Genomic DNA, 21,976 nt, shown 5'->3' on the forward strand with positions numbered 1-21,976 from the left:
TCGGTGATGATACCGAGGATGGACGATGAGGGTGAGTCGGAGGAGGACATGGTCTGAGCAGAGAGGAATGAGTTTGCAGATATGAGGTTTTCAAACACGATTCTGGGGGAGTTTTTTTTGGTTTGTTTCTTTCTTTCTTTCTTTCATGTCTGAGATGGGATTTATATACAGTTGCTTGAAAGTTTTCGGCCGGATGACGACCAAACGCACCATGACGCCCTCCATGACGCCCTCAATGACGCCCACCCGGCGGCGTCGGCGCGAGAATTCTTAGCAATACCTAGCTGGCGAGAACCCAAATATATTCAATCGATGTTTGTGAGCGAGCAGGACGGTGCTCGATGGAATCGGCGTCCTCCATCACCGAGCGAATATCCTTGGACGAAGAGGATCGCTGAGCTTGCTTTGAAGAGCGCACAAGATCTCCATGAACGGTGCGACCATGTTCCCGTATCATGACCCAGACTGCGCAAACTCAACGAGGTCCAATTTTCTCCAAACCGCCCATATACTTTCTCAGGACCTGGGGGAGAACAACGCAGCCTTCATCCTCACGCCAGCCATTCTCCAAGATCGCAGCAAGAACTCTCGGGATTGCTATGGCCGTCCCGTTCACCGTGTGCGCAAACTTCTTCCTCGATCCATCAGGCTCCAAGATCCTCGTATCTAATCTGCGACTTTGGTAGTCTGTGCAAATGGAAGCGGATGTAACTTCGCCCCATCCCTCGTCCCGTTTCTTCCTCGAGGGGAACATTGCCTCGATATCAATCTTGCGATACGCACTAGCACCCAGATCAGAAGACGGCATCTCAAGGACTCGGCAGGGCAAGCCAAGTGAAGACAGGATCTCCGTTTGTATTTCCACCATTTCTGCCAGAAGTTGGCCTGAATACTCTGTCCAGCTTGCCTCATCTGTTAAGCCTCCATTGCTGCTGCTGGGAGATGGGCAGTCAGTCCACGCGAACATCTCAACCTTTGTAAACTCATGCACACGGTACAGACCCTTGGTGTCGACTCCGCGAGCACCAGCCTCGGCACGGAAACAGCGGCTTGATCCAACAAGCTTGATAGGCAGACGTTCTGTAGGGATGACTTTGCCAGCATACATTCCTGCGAGAGGAATCTCAGCTGTTGCAGCAAGACTCCTGGTGGGTTTTCCCAAATCCTTCTCAGGCTGCGCTATTTGCCAGATCTGTTGTTCATCGTGTTGGTCTCGAGGTTGGAAACCGCAGGCGGTGGCCATGTGAGAATAGATGAGGGACGGAGGGGAGACAACAGACCAGCCCCGCTTCATGGCGACGGATAATGAGTACTGAACCAGAGCTTGTTCCAGTAAAGCTGCCTCATTCAGCAGGAAGTAAAACCCCCAACCAGACGTCATCGAGGACGATGCGAAGTCGAGCAGACCAAGCTTCTCACCAATTATCGAGTGATCAGCCGAAGGGCCATACTGCGGAGGACTATCTGGGTCGTAGTTGATGTAGGATCGTAATCCAGGCTCACCACTGGTCGGTGTATTTGAAAATGTCAGGTTGGGCAATGACAAAGCCATGGTGCGTGTCTCAAGTTCTAGTGCGTCATGCTCAGTTTGAAGAGCGTCGACTTCTGGCTTGATAGATTTCATCTGCGACACGATATCCGCCTTGTTTCCTTTTGTGGCATTCAATTGCTTCTGCAGCTCTTTCAGTGTATGACGGGATCCGACCATGCGTTGATCAAGCTCTCTCATCTTTCTGGCATTATCCGCCACTTGGTGCGGAATATCCTGATGGCTGCCATAATTTCGCACCAGGCAGTTTCGTTCGTAGAGCTCGACATTGTCTCGAATCTGGCTGAGAGGAGGATATTGTCTCGGCGCAGTCGCTGGTCGAAATTCTTGGTAGACGGGGTTTGTTGTACAGTATGCCCTTCTGCATCGAAGCAGAAACGCCCTGGCTTCGAAGGCTTTCCTAGGCATCAAAGCTTGCAACGTCGTCTATACAGCAAACCTTTGAAAATGCCACGGTGAAGAAAACGCGGTTGACGCGCTTCTAAAACTTCTCCGCAGCTTCAATTGAGGTCAGATGCGGCCAAGCCCACGTCCTAATCAGGTATGGTCGCTGCTCCCACCCCACAGCCTTGCGAAGTCCAACAGCGGGCAACGAACTACCGTACTCTGTCTGTATCGGACTCGTATATCTCAGAATTGAATGTGCCGGCTGCAAGTGGTAAAGGCAAAGTCCAGCAATTGCTGATGCAGATTCAAGAGGCAAGCGTTATTCCCTGCTTACAGCCTTTCGATGACGCTCATAGCTTTTCAGAAAGACATATGAGGAATGTGTGGTTCCATACTTGTATTCGAGTGCCAACGGCCGTTAGGAAATCCTATGTATTGTACACATTTCATTCGGGGTCCAGAGCTATCAATGTGGACCCCATTACCTGCTCTTTGATTTAATGTCGAGCCTCACCCTTGTGCTCAGCCTCCAGGCGATCAGCATAGATGCTGAGGGATTCTCCAATCAAATTGACCATCTGCCACACGCTGCTCGATTGATACAGCTTAGCCCAGAGCCTGACAACCATGCCACTCAACCGGACCTTCTGTGTCAGGATTCGGTCGCAACTCATTTTATATTCAGTCTCAGCCACGAGCTGGACCACAAACTCGAGCACCCTCTGTTCCGCGGGCGTCAGTGGAGGATTCGGATCTGGCATAGTGACGGCTTCAAGCCACTTTGCGAGCAGCACCGCACACTCCAAAGAGCATAGCGCATGCTGGTTTGACCACAGAATCAGTTGTGTCTGGGCAACATAGTTGATTCCAAGCTTCACTGGAATACTGAGGGCGTGTGCGCAATGGAGTGCTGCCCGCGTCATTTTGTCGCTGCGTTGGACTTTTGGGCTTTGGTGCAATGAGTTAGCGACTGTAAACGGATCCCAGCTGCTGAGTGACCTCACAGGGCCAAGATCCATGTTGAGCCGAATATAAGCTAGCCGAAGGAGTGCGGTCGATGTGAATGTTACAGGGCCGTGTGGACTTAGCGGGTCCATTGATGATTCCTGATCACGTTCCCAGTACATCGCCCATCGTTTCAGCGCCCGTTCAAAGACATTCATTTCCTCGTCCGAGAGGCTGCTTGAATCTTCCTGCACGACTGGCAGTCGTGCATTCCGAGCCAACCAAATATGTTGAATGACGGCATGAATAAGAGCACAGCCACCAAGAGCAGAGAAGCCTTTCGTGATCATCTGGGTCGAGCCATTCCACTCTCCTGGGTTTGCAAAGAGACAAGAGAAGGCGTCTTGAAAGTCTTGACGAGGCGACCTCGATTCAGCGCGGGCTTCTCGCCAGTCTAGCTCGTTGGCTGCTTTCCACTCTTTCTCAGAACAAGGGAGATCGAGCCGTAGTCCACTTGCGAGCATCATGGGTGGTAGGTCAAAAAGAATTGTGTGAATATTAAAGAAACAGAAGACCACCAGGAGGGTTCTTTTGATGGTCTCAAATCGAACCCACTCTCGCCACTCCTCCGACGATTGTTCTTTAGTTCGCGATAACTCGTCATCTTGAATGAGCGAGTGTAAGACACTCCGGATAGATAGCGCGTCGGTTACTGCTGGCTCGCGTCTGTACCAGGACGCAATGGCAATCAGAAGCAGTAAAGTCTGCACCATCTCAACCACGCAAAATCCTTCGTCCCTTTTACAATTCGAGTCCAGATTCGCGGCGGAATTGGAGCCGAGTCGCGTATCGCTCCTGGAGAAAGAAGTATTCTGTGCCCTCTGCTCCAAAGACATGTTAGCTTTTCTTCTCTGGCGTCTGCGAAGACGCTCCAAGACGACCGATCTCGAGACGCGGAACAGCTCAACGCCCATCTCTGGCTCCCTGGTGTAGCGAGCACCTAGGGCCGCGATTGCCAAGAGCAATTCCACATGGATACTGTCCATTCGCAAAGTGGCGACGTGGAAGAAGGGATAATGCGCATGAAAGTTTTTGAAATATCCACCTATCAGCCGCGACAAGGCGTGTCGGGAGGGAAGAACAAAATCCCCATCTATGCAACCAGAGAACGTCGCCAGCTCATCAATTATGTGCTGTCGACATTCAGCCGAGATAAACAAGTCGCGACTGTTCAGCCTCGTGGGGCCCTGCGGATGAGGTCCAGTTTGCGGAGGCTTGTCCTCAGGAGCCAAGGATGGCAGCCGAGAGCCAAAACGTGAGATGGACGCGTCAACGGCCCTTATATTGGCAAGGGACAATGGTGTCGCTTGTATCGTAGTAGTTGCCGTTGTCTCATCATGCGAGTTTTCGCCCTCTTTGAGATCGTTGGTGTTTTCAAAAACACCGGCCAAGGGCAGATCCAAATTTGAAAAGAACGCCGGCAGGGGTTGGTAGGTTGGAGAGAATGGATGAGTGAGATTAGGTACGCTGTCCATGAACGCGGCAAAGTCTTGTGTATAGGCTGGCTCGAGCGCATCGAAGCCGCCATCATCAAGACCCAGGCTCATTGAATAATCCGGGACGGGTGCGGAGAAAGGTTCCTTGACTCCCTGGCTTGAATTGTTGTCATTTGGGTGGCCGAAGAAGCGCGAAGGTAGGTGTTGGAGCTGATCAATGTGCTGCTGTTCTCCCCTAGTACTACTCACGAGAGATTGCGTGGCAGGCGAGACCACATGGGGCTGGGAAGAAAGAACTGAGGTGGGCACTGAATGGTACTCGGTCCAGTTCACCAGAGGGAGCGGCGCTGGTAACAGTGGTTCGGGCCTTGATTGTACATGATTTTGTCGAGGGCGCGCCTCTGAGGGCGACTGATGTGATAAGCGTATATGACGGGTCAGCAGATCCCTTGTTCTCAAGTCAGCATTCGCGCCAACAGCAAAATAGTCTCTTGGAGGCAGCAGCATACTTCCGGGTGAACCCCTTTTGACATCGGGGACATCGAAATGGCTTCTCCTTGGTGTCTCGAAACTCGGTCAGCCATTGATCCAAACAACTATGTTCAGTTTGCCCTACGCGATCTCTCGTGGCGTTGGAGATGTTCCAGGCGGGCAAAACCACGATTACAACGGTGGCACACGAATGATTTGGCCGGGGTGGCGAGATTCGTTGTCATGGCTCGCGCATTTCTGGTCGAGGAGAGATGGCACTGGTGGCAGTGGGGAACTGACAATGGATTCGGGGAAGAGGCTATATTCTTTAAGATGAAAATTGGAAGCTGAGGTTGGATGTTTAGAATGCGGGGCATTTGGCGCGGGCTGGCGGCTGGCGGAGCCCCGGAAACACGGCTAGTCCCTAGCGTGCTGCGGGCATCAACGAGGCTGCCAATCCCAGAGAGTCTCCGCTTCTCCAAATCCTCCAAATCGGAGACACATCAAGACATGCATCAACAATGTCCCATGGTCATCGGCACTATCGGCAGTGACCTTGCTGACCAGGGACATACGCAACCAGTCTCACCCTCACTCCCAACCCTCCCCTCGATGGCCTGTACAAGGCCTCACCAGCAACTAACTTATCAGGCCCCTCCTGTTCACTCCAATCATCCATCCCACGTTTCATGCATGTCGCCCATTACCCAACACTGGCCCTTCCCCGAGATTTGCATACCTCTCCCTCCCCCCTGGTAGCTGATGCTCCTACATACACTACGGCTCTGATTGTAAGATACTGAAGTCATTCGCTTCCACATTAGGTTGCCCACAGTCTCCTGCTTCACTTCCGCGAGTGGCACATTGCCAAATATATATCGCGAGTCGCACCAAATTATAGGGCGAGAGAGAACACAAAAACCCAACCCCGATCCCAGCACGAGACTGAAATTTGTGAGGCCCTCTGGCAACGGCCATATCCCGATATGCGAGCACAGGTGTTGGAGGCGTTCAACACGCCTTACAAATTCAAAGACGTCCCAGTACCGCCAAACCCAACCGGTCAAGATATTCTGGTCAAGGTCGGAGCGGCATCTTACTGCCACACTGATGCTGTCTTTGCGTCTGGTGCCATGTGGCAAGACCTGCCCCGGATAGGATCACACGAGTTTGCTGGCACGATTGTTGCCATGGGTCCGGATGTTTCACCGAAACTGAATCTGAAGGTCGGCATGCCAGTTGGCGTTCCGGGTCGGGCTTTCCATCCTTGCGGGTCGTGTTACGAATGCCGCAATAACGACGGTGACCCAGAAAAGTATGGGGTATGGTGTCCTGAAGCTGGCAACCTAGGTCTCTCGGCCAATGGCGGGTTTCAAGAATATTGCATTGCGGATTCTCGCCAGATCGCCCCCATGCCAGAAGGTATGACGGCTGTTGACACCGCTCCCCTCATGTGCGCTGGTCTGACTATCTGGAATGCACTCGAGAGAGCGGGAGTTCAGATGGAAGCAGGAGGTGGAAAAGGGCTTACGATTGCCATTTCTGGTGCTGGTGGTGGCCTTGGTCACCTGGGAGTACAGTTCGCTATTAAGCTGGGATGCAAGGTCGTAGCCATTGAAGCGTCTGACCCGGCTTTGGCTCTTCTGAAGGATGTCGTCATGGATCTAGGACCGCTAGGGAGCGGTGTTACCATTGTTGATGCAAGGCAGCAACCTGCAGAGGACGTTCGTGTGTCAATTTTTGGGTCTCCGGAGCCTAATTTGGAAGGCGAAAAGGGGGTTGATGGAGTACTAATTCTTCCTGAATCGCAGAAAGCTTTCGAATATGGGATGAAATTGGTCAAAAATCATGGCATTTGTGTGACCGTTAGTTTCCCCAAGGAAGGTTTTCATATGCAACCACGAGACCTCGTGTTCCGCCACATCTCCATGGTTGGAGTCTTGGTTGGCAGAAACCGACAGCTCCGAGCCATGTTGAATTTCGCAGCAAAGGAGGGCGTGAGGGCCAAAGTAACTACCTACAAATTGGAGCAACTAAACGAACTGGTGGAGGACTACCACAAAGGTTCAAGCGGAAAGCTGGTGGTGGACATGTCTAAGTGAACCCAGTTGGCTTTTGCATGCTATTTTGCGGTTCTATCGCTTACTGCGGACATATGTGCTATCACTGCAGAGCATGAATAGAAAGGGCAGACAAATTATTTGCAGGCTTTATAGAAATTGCTTCTTCAGCCTTATGTACTATGTAAGTTTCCTGGGCCTGTAAGCGTTACAACTCTAGTCTTGCCTTTCAAGTTCACGGTGAAAGTTATTTGCATTTGAAAGATGTCGCTCTAGCAAATCGAATAGGTAGAATACGATGTAAGAGGCCGATGTTTGTTGCTGAGAACTGTAAGTGACAACGTCTTTCGAGAACAAGTGACTTCATCCCCGCTAATTGACACAGACCAGAGCATGGATCGGTAACATTAGTCTCTCGATCGTGATTTGATATCTCTTACAATTTGTTTCGAGAAGGTCACTGTGCTCTTGAACATGGACTTCCTTCATACTAGCCCACTCGCATTATCCAAGCGAGGCCGAACCCCATCGAAGATGTCAGAGGATCTGACATGCATTCATTCAACTGTGCTCCAATTTGGGGACCTTGGATCTGTGTCTGATTTCGACGTTTCGAGACGAATCGAGACCGTCTCGAGATATCCGATCAGGGAGGCGCCTCGGATATCTCGCATGCTAGCCATTAAACTAACCGTCTCCGAATCCCGGTGCTCTGGAGTGAACGAATTTTCTGAAAATTGTGGATTTCTCACACAATCCAGCCTCGTGAGTGATTTTCAGTTGAGCCTTGTCGGAATATCCTTTCCGTCAAGCCATAGCTCCAAGTTCAACGCTGTATCCTCATACCATCGATTCATGACTCCTTCTTCGACGTATCCCATGTGTGGGCTGAGCAGCACTTGGCTTCTGCCATCCTTTCCCCAAGCAGTTGTTCGCCATGGGCTTTCCATCGGCAACGGCTCTACTTCATACACGTCCAAAGCCGCGCCCTTGATCCTGCCGTGGATTAAAGTTTCCAGCAAAGCTTTCTCGTTGACAAGAGGCCCTCTTGAGGTGTTGACCAAGAGTGCGGAGGGTTTCAACCAAGCGAGCTCTCGCTCTCCCAAGATATCTCGGCTTCGTTCAGACAGAACATAGTGAATGCTTAACACGTCCGCTTCCTTGAGCAAGTCTTCTTTACTGGCGGCCACCTTGAATGTTCCCGGGGGAAGACCAAACGATTTGGCCTTCTGCTCGGCGGCTTCCTGGGTGAGATTGCTAGACCATGCTAGAATCTTCATTCCAAAGGCCCACACACCTCCTGAGGCAACTCTTGCACCTAAGTTGCCAAAACCCAACAGACCTAATGTTTTTCCCTTCAAGCCTGTAGCTGGAGAAATCTCCCAGAGGCCAGACTTGATAGCCGCATCGTCGCGAGCAATATTCCGAGCAATCCCCAGGATGAGTGCCCAGCAATGTTGCAAAGTGGAATCAATTGACGTCGGCAAACTCACGTCACCGGACTTCCCAATTCCCTTTGCACCGGCAACGATTATGTTCTGTTCAGCACAAGCGGCCATGTCAATTGCCGAATTCTTCATTCCTGTAGTCAGGAGCAATTTGAGGTTGGGAAGAGATGTGATCACATCTTTCGGCAACGGTGTTCGTTCTCGCATGGTAGAAATAACGGTAAAAGGTCGAAGGCGTTCGATTAGGGCATCCTTTTCCACCTTACCGCTGGGATTGATATTATCAGAAAAGGTGGTGACTTCAAGCTTGGCCTGCAGATGAGAGAATTTGGCTACAGCAATACCCTGGTAATCATCCAGTATGGCTAAACGTATCTTTGAGGTCGCCATGGTTTGTTATGTCAATTGCCTGTACGGGGCCAAAATGGGCCAAATACCAAATCTTCAAGTTCAAGGCGCTCTCACAACGATGTTCTCGCACTCACGCTCTTGAGTATGCGTCCACATGCTGGCGCCGACCTGGACAAGTTAGCCGTTGTAGGTGCCCATGAGGCTCTCCACGGCTATGGTAAGAATCAGCTTCCCCAAATCGGAGGCTTATTGTACACGTTTGATATCCGTTCAGGCTGACCTAAGGATACGCTGAGTATGCAGGTCATCTGCAGATCTGTTGATACGCCCCCGAAATGGACGACTGCAGCCCCCCAACTTGGAGACCGCTGCATCGCTGGATGGCACGGAGATAACTGCATGGAGCACCATTCAAACTTGACAACGGCAGGTGCAGTCGGCGATTTAAACAGTTGATACTTCTTCATGGCTTGTCAGTCTCATTCTAGTCAGTCTTATTCTAGGGTGCATTTTCCCCATTGAACGACCTCACCAAAGAGATTTCCCAAAGTGCCATATTTCTCTCCAGCATGCATCCAGCGATCGGATTCTTCTTTGTTGCCTCTGTGATTGCGCTACTCATTAGGTGGGCCAATAAAACTGATATCCCTAAAATCAAAAACCTTCCCGAGCTTCCCGGAGTGCCCATCTTTGGGAGTCTGATCCTTCTGGGGAAGTATCACGCCAGAAACTGCGCTAGATTGGCCAAGACGTATGGCGATGTCTTCCAAGTTCGCCTGGGCAGCCGCGTAAGTGAAGCCTCCTCGGTGGTATGTTGCATGTCGCTAGATCATACTGACTCTTCATGTCTCCTAGAGATTCATTTACGCGAACTCATTCGAGTCTGTGAAGGAGCTGTGGATTAAGAATCAGTCGGCACTCATTTCTCGACCCAAATTCTGGACATTTCATGATGTGGTTTCACAAACCCAGGGAGTGTATACCTTGGGAACCTCGCCGTGGACTGAATCCCTCAAAAAAGCCCGTAAGGCAGCAGCTACGGCCCTGAACAGACAGGCTGTTCAGACATACCTCCCATTCATTGACCTTGAATCCACGGCCAGCATCAACGAACTGGTACAGGACATCAAAAATGGCTACGACGTCGACCCTAACGGTTATTTCCAACGCTTCTCCCTGAACATCAGCCTCACTTTGAACTACGGCATCCGCATCCAGGGCACTGTCAAAGACAGCACTCTCAATGAAGTCGTTGCCGTAGAGCGAGAGCTGGGGAACATCCGCGGCATTGCGCACAACTGGCAAGACTATGTGCCTTTGCTCCGACTTCTACCAGGTTACAAGTCGAATGCGATCAAATTCCGAGGACGAAGGGACGAATACATTCTTAGCTTCTTCAACCAGTTGAAGGAGCGGATCGCGAACGGTACTGACCACCCTTGCATCGCCGGCAACGTCTTGAAAGATCCAGAGGCCAAACTAGCTGATAGTAAGAATCCAAATCGTGCTGTCTATCGGCGGTTGGTGGCTGACTGAAGACTAGATGAGCTCAAATCGATCTGTTTGACCATGGTCGCTGCCGGTCTTGACACATTACCTGGAAATATTAACATGACAATCGCTTACCTCTCGTCACCACACGGCCAGGAGATCCAAGCACGAATGTACGACGAAATCATCAAATCGTACCCCGGGCAAGACCCATGGCATGCATGCTTGTATGAAGAGACGTCAGAACATGTTATTTCCTTCGTGAAGGTGAGTATCAGAACTGCAAAAAGCGTATACACCTGCACCAAACCAGAGCTGACTGGTGGCCTAGGAGGTCCTTCGCTTCTGGTCGACGCTTAATTTGTCCTTCTATCGCCAAAGTGTCAGTGACATTACTTATAAGGGTGCCGTCATCCCCGCCGGGACGCCTTTCTTGATGGTACGAGATTAACACCTCCCGCAGGCTTTATTCCCCGTCGTGCTAATGATTGATATCGTAGAACATGTGGGCCGCCAACCACGATCCTGCGCACTTCAAGTCACCCATGGAATTTACCCCTGAGCGCTTTATGGGACAATCTGGTGTCGGGGAAGGCACACAGCACTTCGGCTATGGCGCCGGTACCCGGATGTGCGCGGGTGCTCACCTCGCCAATCGTGAGCTGTACATCATCTTCACTCGCCTGATTCTGGCCTTTCACATCCACGAGGCCACCAATCCCAATGACAGGCCGATCCTTGACACCATCGAGTGCAACTCGGTGCCGACAAGTATGGTCACCCAGCCCAAACCGTTCAAGGTCAGATTCATCCCTCGCGACCTGAACCAACTTGAGACCTGGATCAGTCGCAGCTATGAGAACACTGCTCACCTGTGAGCACGCAAGGCCCGCCAGCTTATGATATAGAATTATTAGACATATCCTGATTGTCTGAGCTGACGTGGACCGACTTTGGGTGCCTGCTTGGTCACTAAGCCAGCCGACCATTTTTTTCCGCATAAGAGCTGACCACCATATGCGTGAGACATTCACCGCCGAAGGAAGAATACTGAATTCCGCCATTTTCTGGTCTGCGATTCAGTGGGCCGCATTGATATGACACGTACGACGGCATGGTTTTAACATTGGCCGATAATTAGGCTTCTCCAGCGACTGACCAACAATATGGCTGATCCAAGGAGGCAAGAACATTTGGCCTGGTGGGCCTGCGAGACAAATTTTCTTTTGGAGGCCTGACAAGCACGAGATGCGAAGTGAATAGCTATGACAAACAATCCTTATGCAGAATAACTCCGAGAAGTGAGGTTTAGCCAAGCATGGACGATGAATGTTGGCGCTTTGACCTACTACTCGTACCCCCAAGATCTTTGAGCTTAACCTATATACGTAATATTACCTAGATTACTCGTGAGGGACCGCAAATAAGCCTTTAGCCGAATATCACTAAGCGCTTGGAGAGGACTCCTGGAGTACTCCGCAACTAATATATCGAGAGTCTAATCTCGTCTTCTAGTAATGGACTGAACGATCTCTCTACTACAATTTTGCCATTAAAATCATATAAACTCGTTAAGATTTACGTGTTTGCTAAAGCGCATAAAAATCGCACCTAGAGATGTATGACAATCACCACTAGAATAGCTGCGACAGCCTTGCTCATCAGAAGACCGGTAGGCGAGAAAGCATCGTTGCTGTTATAAAGAACGGACAAGGCTGTTGTGAAGGAGAAGACGGTCGGGAATGTAATGAAAAGATCCATTTCTGCGTCGGGGATCTCGCGAGAAGAATATTCTCATGCTCGGTACGTGAATGAATACCGGTGTTATGAGGGAAGATTCTCAATATCATGGTTCTCATTAGTTCTCGAAGCCTCCTTCCCGGGAGACTGTTTTACAATTGCCCTCCGTCTTTGGTGTTATTTGCCTCACACCATAATCGCAAAGTCTCGCAACTTGTCGATGGACTATTTGTCGATCCATCTGCGAGAGACGAACAAGATCTGTCAAGATCAGATGCCTGCTAGCGCTCACCAACAAACAGGTTCAGTCGTGAGCCAGAGATAGGCCTTCTCCGATCTGAAAATGGAAAGCCTGGCATTTTGACAAATTTCGCAACAGAATCAACGAGTTGGTCCCTTATAGCCAGATAGTGAAGCTCGACACCAGGATCAAACCCAGGACACTGCAAAAAACTCATCTGTTAACACCGACAATCCTAGTCTTAGAGGACTGGTGTTAGCAAAGGAAACCATGCGACAGCCTCCTGATCGACGTCAAATCGTTGAGATCTCAAGATGAGTGGCGTTTGTGAGGACTTGTGCTGCTCTCATTTAGTCCTTGAAGAGTCATATCCTTGCAATTGTCACATTCCCTCTGCTGACTGCCTTCACCCTCTCTGCTGATGATCCTATTAGTCCGTTATCTAGCATTGGCCTTAGCAACGGGGCTCTCGTGTTACCTATTCTAATTCTTCTCTATAGGTGTACCTTTTCCGCAGCAGCAGACACACTCTGGCAGAAGCTCCAGTGGTGTCGTCTCTTTGAGAAAGGAGAGCCACTCCTAATGTGGTTTTCGCTTGACTGCGTGAATACGGGACTGTTGCAGATCTTCGCTTGGGGCGGGCTCAATAATGCTATGATACGGCATTCACTCGTACAAAAGGCCAATTCAAGAAGGCCGTCGGGCATCCCAAACGGTGGAGTTTCAAGGTAGTGATTTTGGCCCCAAAGTGAAGGGTTTGAAGCTATCAATGATTGGATTTTTCCGAGTCTTTCTAGACTGATAGCAATTGCTTCGCCGCAGTTACCTGGTCTTATCATCATGTGTAAGAATCTTAAGTTACCAGCAGACAATCACTAACTGACGTTCCTCGCTCAAAAGCAAGCTTTGATCCCAAGACCTCTTATGTACTAAACGGATGAGGGCATACCAGCGGAGGAATCGGAATCTTCAATGCCGCCCTGCCAACTATGGCTGGCACCGATACAGAGGTGGCTCAGCTTGTAACAACTGCCTTCCAAGACACTCTGTTCCACATCCCTGGTGATGCTTGGGGCAGCAACTGCCGAAACTCTGGATGCTCTTGTCTGCCCTGTCTCATTCCAAGCTGATGTCTGGGATGGACCAGAGAATGACTGGTGGGATCAAGGATGGTACGACGTGCTCGGCGTCATTCCAAAAGAGATCTTTCAGCTGTGTGTAGCTGCATCTGGCGAGGCTCCAGATGTATTAGTTGCTGGTGATGTAGACGCTTTCTGTCTCCACGAAAACTAGCTGACCTGAATCTCCTTCTAGGCTGGCGAGCTTGTCCATCAACCAATGAGCCAAGTGGAGTCTCCTAGTTGCACTCAGCCGTGGGAAATCATCCCGATGTTGTGGGCTACGTCTATATCTATATGCCGGAGAACTGCAGGGTCACAGCCTCGCGAGAAACTTCCTGGATTCTTGAAATAAAGGATATAGGTCCGCCACACATCCAATCCATCCCAGTAAAGGACCTCGCTACCGCATTCTGTGTTGTCCTTGTGCGATTTATTTAGCGGGTCCAGTTACGAATGGAGTACTGATGTCCCTAATTTCCAGCTTACGGCAAATATCCAAAACGAAATGAAGGTTATGTGGAGGCTCCAGCGAGCTCGGCTCCGTTGGATCACCTACGAAACTTATTTGCCACTTGTTTATATACCTTCACACGAACACTCGTGTATAATACCACTGAAACCCCCGACAATTAAACGATCACTCACATATTTCCAGGGTTGCCCGACGAGAATTATTTCAATGATTCGTAGTGTGGATCATGTTGTTCCTCAGAGATGGACCGCTATCGTGTACACTATGATATCGGCCTGCATCCTTGCTACCATCATCTGAGGCCTATTCTGAATGGAAAACATGAGGGCCCAGAACAGTCAGCGTGCTCGTTCGTCGACATATCACGACTGCGATGGGAAAAGACCGGTGGAGGAGCTGGATTAGATCTTCAGCAAGTCTTCGAGCGCGCAAATTTAGATGACGACTGGGATATAATGAAAGCAGCGGAAGTGAAGGTGTTTTTGAAACATCTGACTCATAACCTCCGACAAAGGCAATCCTGGGTGTATCTGTATATACTTGGATCGAGAAGCCTCCAGTCCTGTTACGGACAGGGCAATATATGGCGCTGGATTGCTGCTGTGTGCTTTTATGCGTGTCCTGGGAGGAAGAAAAGAAGCCACTTCGGATGCCGACCCAATCATCTCCTTAAGATTACCACATATAATTGCATTCCATATCGCGACCATTGGAATTATACAGCTGGTGCCATACGGAGCATTCCCAGTCGTTGGCCTGCTGATTCACTCCCAGGCAATTAGCATGCCTCGTTTGAATTTTGTTTTCGCTCAAAGCATGTGCATATCGCTTCTTGGTTAGTTATGCTTGTTTCCTTCCTTGCCTCTTTGACTCTAGATGTATCCCAGCTAAGAGGTGAATCAGTAGAAATAGAGCTTTGTGGGCTGGAGTGTCCTCCCTATGCTCGCTAACAAAGCTGTGTACCTGGCCCACGAGGGGTAGAGCGGAAATGGTGTATTATCTAACCCCGAGCCGTCACCCCCTCACCCCCTCTCTCCAGGCTTTTGCCGATTTACGACCCGCACAAAAAAGCAAGGATTATATATTGGTCTCTCCCATTTATCTCCGAGTTGGCTCACGAATCGCACACAAAGAAATGTGATTCTTCAACACCGCTCTGCACGGTGGCGTGGCCTAATGGTAAGGCGTTGCTTTCCGGTTATTTATCTGGAGCTTGGAGTGTGGCAAAGACTGTGGGTTCGAGTCCCATCGCCATCGTTTTGTTTTTGTGGCCTTTAGAGCCTCTGCCAGCCTTATTTTTAAGCTAAGAGGTTTCCATAACAATAAAGAAGTCGATTTATTCCTTCACTATATTCGAAACTGAAGGTGCTAGGTCGGTATTTTTATTTCTGCGGATAGTCTTAAGTTTGGGTGCTACGAAGCGGTCAATATTATCTACTATCACTTTAGAGGGAAGCAGTGGAAAGGGATAGAAGTTCTGCGGGTTTGGAGGTTGTTAATTTGACAATGTGGTATTTATTTTGTCCATCGGCTCACTTAGTCCAGTGTCTTAATAGCCAAAGTCGACTATGTCCGAGAGAGAAGTGGATCGAAGTCTAGACGAACGTGACGCCTTTAACGCCATGAAATTTACTTTCCCCCTTGACCTTCTGAGAAGGCCAAATTAGCTAGAGCCTGAGCAGTCCATCAATGACTATTTACAGATGCCATGGTAGCCTAGCCCAACTAACCGCGGTCTGGTACTGATGTCTTCCACGTCCTCTCGCGCCTTCATGTCACGACTCTTGACCCTTCCCTCACGTCATCCCAGTCCTGATCGTACAGATGATCGTGCTGGATTACCACTACCTAGCGTCGACCATAACCGCCTTGGCCATATCCGCCGCCGCCATAGTTTCCGCTTCGATTGTCCCTCGCTGGCGGTCCCCGGTTTTGTCCTTGATAATAACCATCACTGAAAGACCTGCCACCATTCTGCTGATATTGTCCATTGCTACCGTGGTATTGATTTGGTGCCTGCCCGCCATAGTATTGGGCCTGTCCCTGGTTTCCATAGTAACCTTGATCCTGACCCCCATACCCTTGAGCAGTATGGCTGCCGTGCCCTCCGTATCCGTTCGTGGGTGGGGGATTGCGATTGTACCCACTTTGGCCACCGTAGCCTGGTGGGGGTGGGGGAGGCATGCCTGGAGGCCAATGGCTCGGTGGTGGCACACCGGGAGGGCCTGCATCGAAGGGAGGTCTGTCGACAGCGTAGTTGATGCGTCCGCCTCGATTCTGTGTGTCAAGGCGATCACGTCGAGTGTTATCATATAGAGGCGCACCGCCAAAATCCCTTCCCGATGTCCTAGCCTTCGATCGGAGGATGGCTAAGTCACTCTTGTCAAGAACCGGAGGCGGCAAGACGACTCCTGGGAACAACATGGACTTGTGAACATGGGTAGGAGGCGGCATCGTGAAATGCACGTTCAAAGACCGATCATCGTCGACTTCAGGTTCCAACCTGATGTCTTCTTGCGGGCCCACAAGATCCATGTGAGGCAGGAAATCTTCGTTTTTGGTGACCTCTCCGGCCAGTTGACTCTTCTGCATGGACAACTTCACCGTGTTCGGACCACCCTTGGCCTTCTTCGAGTAGAACTTCATGGCCAAGATGTCGTACAAAGGATTCTGGTCTGATATTATCAGAGCATCATGTCCCCGCTCGTTTCTGGCGTGTTCGTCATCTGTCAACAGATGATACTTGGTGGCCATGGCTGCAAGGAGTCGCTTCTCGTCTATAAACGGCAACAACACAATAGCTTTCCAGGATTGCTTCGCGCCGTTGAGATCGAGGTCGAACTGCTCTGGGTAGAAGTCGACAATGTCGGATTCTGGGTCGGTCATGAGTGGGTGGAAAGCGCTCGGGATGGCATGATTTGAAGATGCCGGGAGCACACCCATCAATTGTTCATACGGTCTGAACGGTGTGCCTTTGTCGAACTTGACGGCATTTTTGTCAATGTCGACAAAGTCTGCAGCGAATGGAGCGTAGTGATAAGGATAGTACCAAGTCCAGGATGGACAGCCTTGGAAATAGTAGAGAAGTACCCAGCACAGCCCTTCAACATAAGCTTCGGCTACCTTGTGGCGGAAGCCGATGTCTTTCGGGTCGACATGAAACTTTTGCTCGTAGTAGCGGTCAGCATAACCCTCCTCCCACAATCGGACTGTGTCTGGGGGCGGGTTATTCGGGTCCCCGTTGTCGTAGGTCTTCTTTTCAATCGGTGTATTCCTTCCAGGAGTGCCAACACTGTCCGACTCTTCCTCCATCAATGCCCCCTTTCGCTTGCTCACTGCCGATGCAGGGGTGACATCGCTCTCTGACTCTGCCTCCATTATTGCAGCCTTTCGCTTGCCTAGTATTGACGATGGACTGCCGCCCGAGGAACTGGGGGTCCCATTGGCGCCATGAGTGCCATTCTTAGTTGGTGTCTCGGCAGCCTTCCTGGCAAGCATCTGCTCTTTCAGGACTGCTGCTGCGCTCTTATTCGACGCAAGGCTTTTATCCACGGCAGCTCTGTTCACAATGGAGTTGTAGTCCAAAACTGGGAAGTTCGTAGCTTCAAAGGTCTCTTGAGGTCCGGTAGGAACCCGTGCATCCGGTCTGCTACCCTTGCTGTAGTCAGGAGAGCTACGGCGTCTCTTCGCGGCACGCGCCTCTCGAGCCTCGTTTGCGTGGTTACGACGCTGCTCATTCCGTGCTCGTTTGTCTTCTATTTCCTTTCTGCGTTTGAAGATTGCATCTTCTTGCTTCGCCAGACCTTGCAGAATGATTTGGGCACGTGCAAGGTCGACTTTTCCATCACATGTCAAGTACCCTCCCATGATCGGGATGTTGTCTCTCCAGATAGCAATGAGCTTGTCGATACCGTCTTCTTTGATATCGAGACTTGGGAGATGAGGCAGGAAGTCATTGCCGACGAAGAAACACATGAATACCCAATCGTCGAGGGCACGCTCAAGATCGAAACGGAAAGTTTGACCGGGAACAAACATCTCCGCACCAAGATACTCACGTAGTATGGGCACATTTAGCCAGACAAATGGCTTCAGCTCCTCCGTAGTACCTTTTTCATCAAATTCGCCTGCTTTTATCTTGGCGTCGCCTCTGCAATTCTCGGCATAATGGCCTTGCTGACCGCAGATTCTGCAGGTTTTGGCTTTGGCATCTCTGAGTTCGACGTCTTCTCGGAGGACGCGGAAGTGAGGCTCATGGGTAGCAATGCCCAGCATGATCAAGTCTGCATCAAGTCCATACATGACGTGTCTTGTGTTTGGATCATATGCGGGATCTGAGCGCTGGGAACGAATGAACTGCATAATCTTGTGCTCACCTTCTCCGGGCACACTGGCATCTGAGATTATGACCTTCAGTTGAGCCCAGGCAGGGTCCGTGTTCAGCTTCCACTGGACCCAGTATCGAATAGATTGAGCGAGAATGAACATGAAAGGCGTGCCAGGTGTGATGACATTACTATCCCATGTTTTCTTGATTACGTCGTCCACTGTTTCTTCCTCTTCATCTTCATCTCTATCACGCTGCTGTTGACGTAGGAGTGTTTGGAATTCCGCTTTCTTTTCGTCCGCCTCTTTTGCGTCTCTTGCTGACCGGAAACGGCGCGCTCGTTGTTGATTCATCTTTGCTCGCGGAGCAACCCCATCTGATCTATGTTAGTATCCATTTGTGAATCGCGTTTCGAACAGATTAAAAGGGAAGAGTATCTACTTACCAATCGCAATCATCAATAACCTCCTTGGACGCACCATGTTCACAACGCGGTCAGTGTACTTGAAGATTTCCAACATCATCTCACTCTCATTTGCCGGAGGAGGCTTGTTCTCGGGATGCGAACAAGGGTGGACAATGCCATTGAAATCAAGATAGAGGTTGTACATTTCTTCTCCATTCGGATTGGGTTTGGTGGTGTCCACGGGATATTTCACCCCATCAATCTGGTATGGCTGTTCCTCGATCACGGGGGTGATGATCTTGGGATACTTTCTGGTGAGCCATCGGAAAAGAGCTGGGACTCCCATCCTGACTCGATCGAATTCCGCAAAAAATCAAGGGAAGGAAAAGAATAAGCCAAGTAGGTTATGTCGTCGTCGATAGAGAAAGGCGTAAAATTACGCTCCTGTTTGCGGCAGACAGTTAAGCAAAGGAATGACACTTGGGCTGTGCACAGAAGAGGACTCGAGGGTTGTGTGAGATCCAAGTCACCATGAAGAAGTCATGTTGATCTCGGCGACAATTAATAGAGATGCAAATCGATGGGAGGGTGATGAATGCCTGGAAGGAACTGCGCCTTCGAGCCCGACCGAAATCTGAATCTAGACCCTTGACTTGGCCAAATCCGGTTGGCGCAGGCTTGGCAAGGCTCGTTGAAGTACGGAGTACAAAGTCGTATGCCGCAACTACGGTGGACCATAAGCAAAATCTAACATGTATTGCATCTGCTATCGAGCTCTGTATCCCGTACTGTGCAAATTCACTTCCGTCTTTCCAGCTTGTCGACCTCCATGTAATATCACTCTACCTGAGACTGCAACTGTAAAGGGCAGCAGCCGCCAACTGATCGATCATTGTTTTGATGTTCACGAGTTGGGTCACCGGGTCTCGGAAATACTCAAATGGGTCGCTCTGCGGTCCGAAAAATCACAACTTCAAAGGACGAGCCGACGGCATTTCAGGCAGCTTTCGCCGCATGATCTTCCCACTGCCTGTTCTTGGAATTTCGTCAACGAAGTAGATCCCTCCGGTTAGCCATTTGTGGGGAGCGAAATTCTGCTGGATCATCTCGAATAGTTCCTTCGCCGTGAGTGTATCGTTCTTGCGGACAACGAAAGCCCGAACGTATTCCTCCCCGTCTCTGTCAGTGTGAAGTTAGTTCATACTACAGCGAAGGCTGGAAACGGCGTGGCTTCTTACATTTTAGCAGCCATAACAGCGGCGTCTGTCACCTCAGGGTGATTGAGAAGTGTCAACTCAAGCTCTGTTGGCGAAACTTGCAGGCCCTTGATCTTGATAAGTTCCTGGTGGATCAATAAGTTAAAGAACGGTATGCATCATTTCGCCGATTCACTAGGTTGAAAACTTGCCTTTAGTCGGTCCACAATATAGAATTTCCCTTGATCATCACAGTATCCAATATCGCCAGTCCTCAACCAACGGTGACCGTCTTCGTCGACAATCGTGGTTGCAGTGGCTTCAGGCTTATTCCAATATCCCTTCATGATGTTTGGTCCAGATAACCATATTTCTCCAGCCTGCTGTTCCGTGACAGCAGATTTGCTCAACTCCTCATCCACAGGGACAATTTTTGCAGCACAATTAGGATTCAGCCAACCAATCGAGCGTCCATCATCTTCCTCATCCGGTGAGAAGCCCGTCGCAGAACACGTGCACTCTGTCATTCCCCAGCCTTGCTTGACCTGTACGCCTGGTCGAAGGTACAATGTTGCTAGAAGCTTCCCTAGTTTTGGATCAAGAGGCGCCGAGCCGCTGACGACTTGCTCGAGAGATTTCAGATTGTATCTTTCCGGAACGTCTTGCTTGCACAGCATTGCGATAACGGTCGGTACGCCTGTCATGAATGTGATACGATAGGCGTCGAGGTACTGTAAGTATTTCGTGACGTTGAATTTTGACATGATGAACACCTTCGCCCCTAGCACGGCGGCATTTATAACGTAGTAGGTTTGACCCTGCCATCAATGTTAGTCAATTAGGAGTGGCCTGGACTGGACCGAATTCCGCCTCCGATAGACTGATCACTCACATAAGCGTGGTACATGGGCAGAGGCGCCAGCCATCGCTCACCCGAGACATCGAGTCGTTCCTTGCGAGCACGTGCTTGTGGTGTTCGTCCAACCAAAGCTCTCTTGAATAACAGCTGCACGGAGTTGGAGACGAGATTATAGTGAGAGATCTGCACCCCTTTAGGCAACCCAGTGGTTCTCGAGAGCTGTCAGCAACGCGAGAAGCACTTCCTGTAGCCTCAAGAGGTTTCTGTCCGGAACTCACCCGCTGGAATAGTTGATAATTGCCGTCTTTTTGTCAGCTTCTTCGAGGGTGGAGAGCCGTTTCCAAGACCAATATCGCACACCTTCTTCAGATGTCCAGATTTCTGTCCATGATTTCAGGCCGTGAAGATTATACGCCGATAGATCTTCATCTGGATCATGGAAGACTGACACCCTGTCCCGTGACAACCCTACCTCGACCGCAGCACTAAGAGCGACGTCAATCCTGTCCGGCCCAGTGAGTAGCAATGTTGCCCCGGAATCCCGTAACTGGTAAGCCAATTCTAAAGCACAAAGTCAATGGATGCGCCCTTCTTAAGGCAAAACCTCCTGTCAGAACCCCTAGAAGAACGACTAACCGGACGACGATGCCGTGGGAGAGGCTGCAGTAAAAATGCATCCCGCGGCAATTGTTCCCCAGATCGCAACTGGAAAGAAGAGTCGATTGTTGGAGTACAGTAGAACACGGTCATCTGTTCGAAGCCCGAGTCTTTGCAACCCAAGAGCAACCCTTTTCGAATAGGTTTCACCCTGGGCTAAACTAAAACATTTTGCAGGCGTGTCTGCGTCGAAGTATTGAGGTGCTTCACGCGATGCTCTACTTCCAGACTGAAAGACGAAAGTATTGACATCGATCAGAGGAATATCGATGGTGTAAGGAGATTTGAACATTTCTTGACCTGATCGAGGCTCGGCTATCTTTGATGCGGAAGATTTGAATCTAGGTCACCAGCCAAGAAGCATCTACTCCGTACATCAAGTGCATATTTCTCAACTCCAAATTATCATTATTGGAGAGCGATACTGAGTAGTAGTCACAGCCGATTTACGGAAACCTTGCCTAGGTAGAGAGGGGGCAGACTTTATTTGCCTCGGTAGAGGTTGAGGAAACGCCAACCACGTAGCCTTGCCCGCCTCCCCCCCAAAGGACAAGGCTGGTGAGCTCGCGAGCGCGCTAGGCTAATTTATCTTGCCGCTTTTATGCTCGGAATAATTCTTGGCCTGCCTCCAATTGCGGACAAGTTGTCTGTTCTGCCGAAGTTCAGAACGTGTTGCATGAAACCTGATGCTGGACACCATTGACATTGACGATCGCCTGCCTTTCGAGCCGAGCATGCGCAGAGCAGCTTCTTAACCTA

General features: G+C 50.2%; 7 protein-coding genes across 7 annotated transcripts; 2 read left to right on the forward strand and 5 right to left on the reverse strand.

The window, feature by feature from the left end:
* Window positions 1–475: 475 nt before the first annotated feature.
* Window positions 476–1,957, reverse strand: A1O5_09197 (seryl-tRNA synthetase; the record flags this gene model as incomplete). The annotated part of the gene is made up of 1 exon (XM_007749777.1): window positions 476–1,957. The coding sequence occupies one exon, from the start codon at window positions 1,955–1,957 to the stop codon at window positions 476–478; it is 1,482 nt and encodes a 493-aa protein (XP_007747967.1).
* A 476-nt stretch (window positions 1,958–2,433) lies between these two features.
* A1O5_09198 (uncharacterized protein) lies at window positions 2,434–4,488 on the reverse strand (the record flags this gene model as incomplete). Its single annotated transcript, XM_007749778.1, has 1 exon — window positions 2,434–4,488. One exon carries the CDS (start codon window positions 4,486–4,488, stop codon window positions 2,434–2,436), a length of 2,055 nt encoding a protein of 684 aa, XP_007747968.1.
* Window positions 4,489–5,834: 1,346 nt separating this feature from the next.
* A1O5_09199 (uncharacterized protein) lies at window positions 5,835–6,950 on the forward strand (the record flags this gene model as incomplete). Its single annotated transcript, XM_007749779.1, has 1 exon — window positions 5,835–6,950. The coding sequence occupies one exon, from the start codon at window positions 5,835–5,837 to the stop codon at window positions 6,948–6,950; it is 1,116 nt and encodes a 371-aa protein (XP_007747969.1).
* A 734-nt stretch (window positions 6,951–7,684) lies between these two features.
* On the reverse strand, window positions 7,685–8,746 carry A1O5_09200 (uncharacterized protein; the record flags this gene model as incomplete). The annotated part of the gene is made up of 1 exon (XM_007749780.1): window positions 7,685–8,746. The coding sequence occupies one exon, from the start codon at window positions 8,744–8,746 to the stop codon at window positions 7,685–7,687; it is 1,062 nt and encodes a 353-aa protein (XP_007747970.1).
* A 530-nt stretch (window positions 8,747–9,276) lies between these two features.
* On the forward strand, window positions 9,277–11,076 carry A1O5_09201 (phenylacetate 2-hydroxylase; the record flags this gene model as incomplete). Its single annotated transcript, XM_007749781.1, has 5 exons — window positions 9,277–9,495; window positions 9,563–10,196; window positions 10,251–10,465; window positions 10,530–10,637; window positions 10,699–11,076. The coding sequence occupies 5 exons, from the start codon at window positions 9,277–9,279 to the stop codon at window positions 11,074–11,076; spliced, it is 1,554 nt and encodes a 517-aa protein (XP_007747971.1).
* A 4,544-nt stretch (window positions 11,077–15,620) lies between these two features.
* Window positions 15,621–18,851, reverse strand: A1O5_09203 (protein Xni; the record flags this gene model as incomplete). Its single annotated transcript, XM_007749782.1, has 2 exons — window positions 15,621–18,475; window positions 18,545–18,851. 2 exons carry the CDS (start codon window positions 18,849–18,851, stop codon window positions 15,621–15,623), a joined length of 3,162 nt encoding a protein of 1,053 aa, XP_007747972.1.
* Window positions 18,852–19,470: 619 nt separating this feature from the next.
* On the reverse strand, window positions 19,471–21,509 carry A1O5_09204 (uncharacterized protein; the record flags this gene model as incomplete). The annotated part of the gene is made up of 6 exons (XM_007749783.1): window positions 19,471–19,684; window positions 19,744–19,847; window positions 19,929–20,519; window positions 20,594–20,771; window positions 20,839–21,121; window positions 21,197–21,509. The coding sequence occupies 6 exons, from the start codon at window positions 21,507–21,509 to the stop codon at window positions 19,471–19,473; spliced, it is 1,683 nt and encodes a 560-aa protein (XP_007747973.1).
* Between the last annotated feature and the right edge of the window lie 467 nt (window positions 21,510–21,976).

Source organism: Cladophialophora psammophila, assembly GCF_000585535.1.
Source record: "Cladophialophora psammophila CBS 110553 chromosome Unknown aczJe-supercont1.15, whole genome shotgun sequence".
Taxonomy (NCBI): Eukaryota; Fungi; Ascomycota; class Eurotiomycetes; order Chaetothyriales; family Herpotrichiellaceae; genus Cladophialophora; species Cladophialophora psammophila.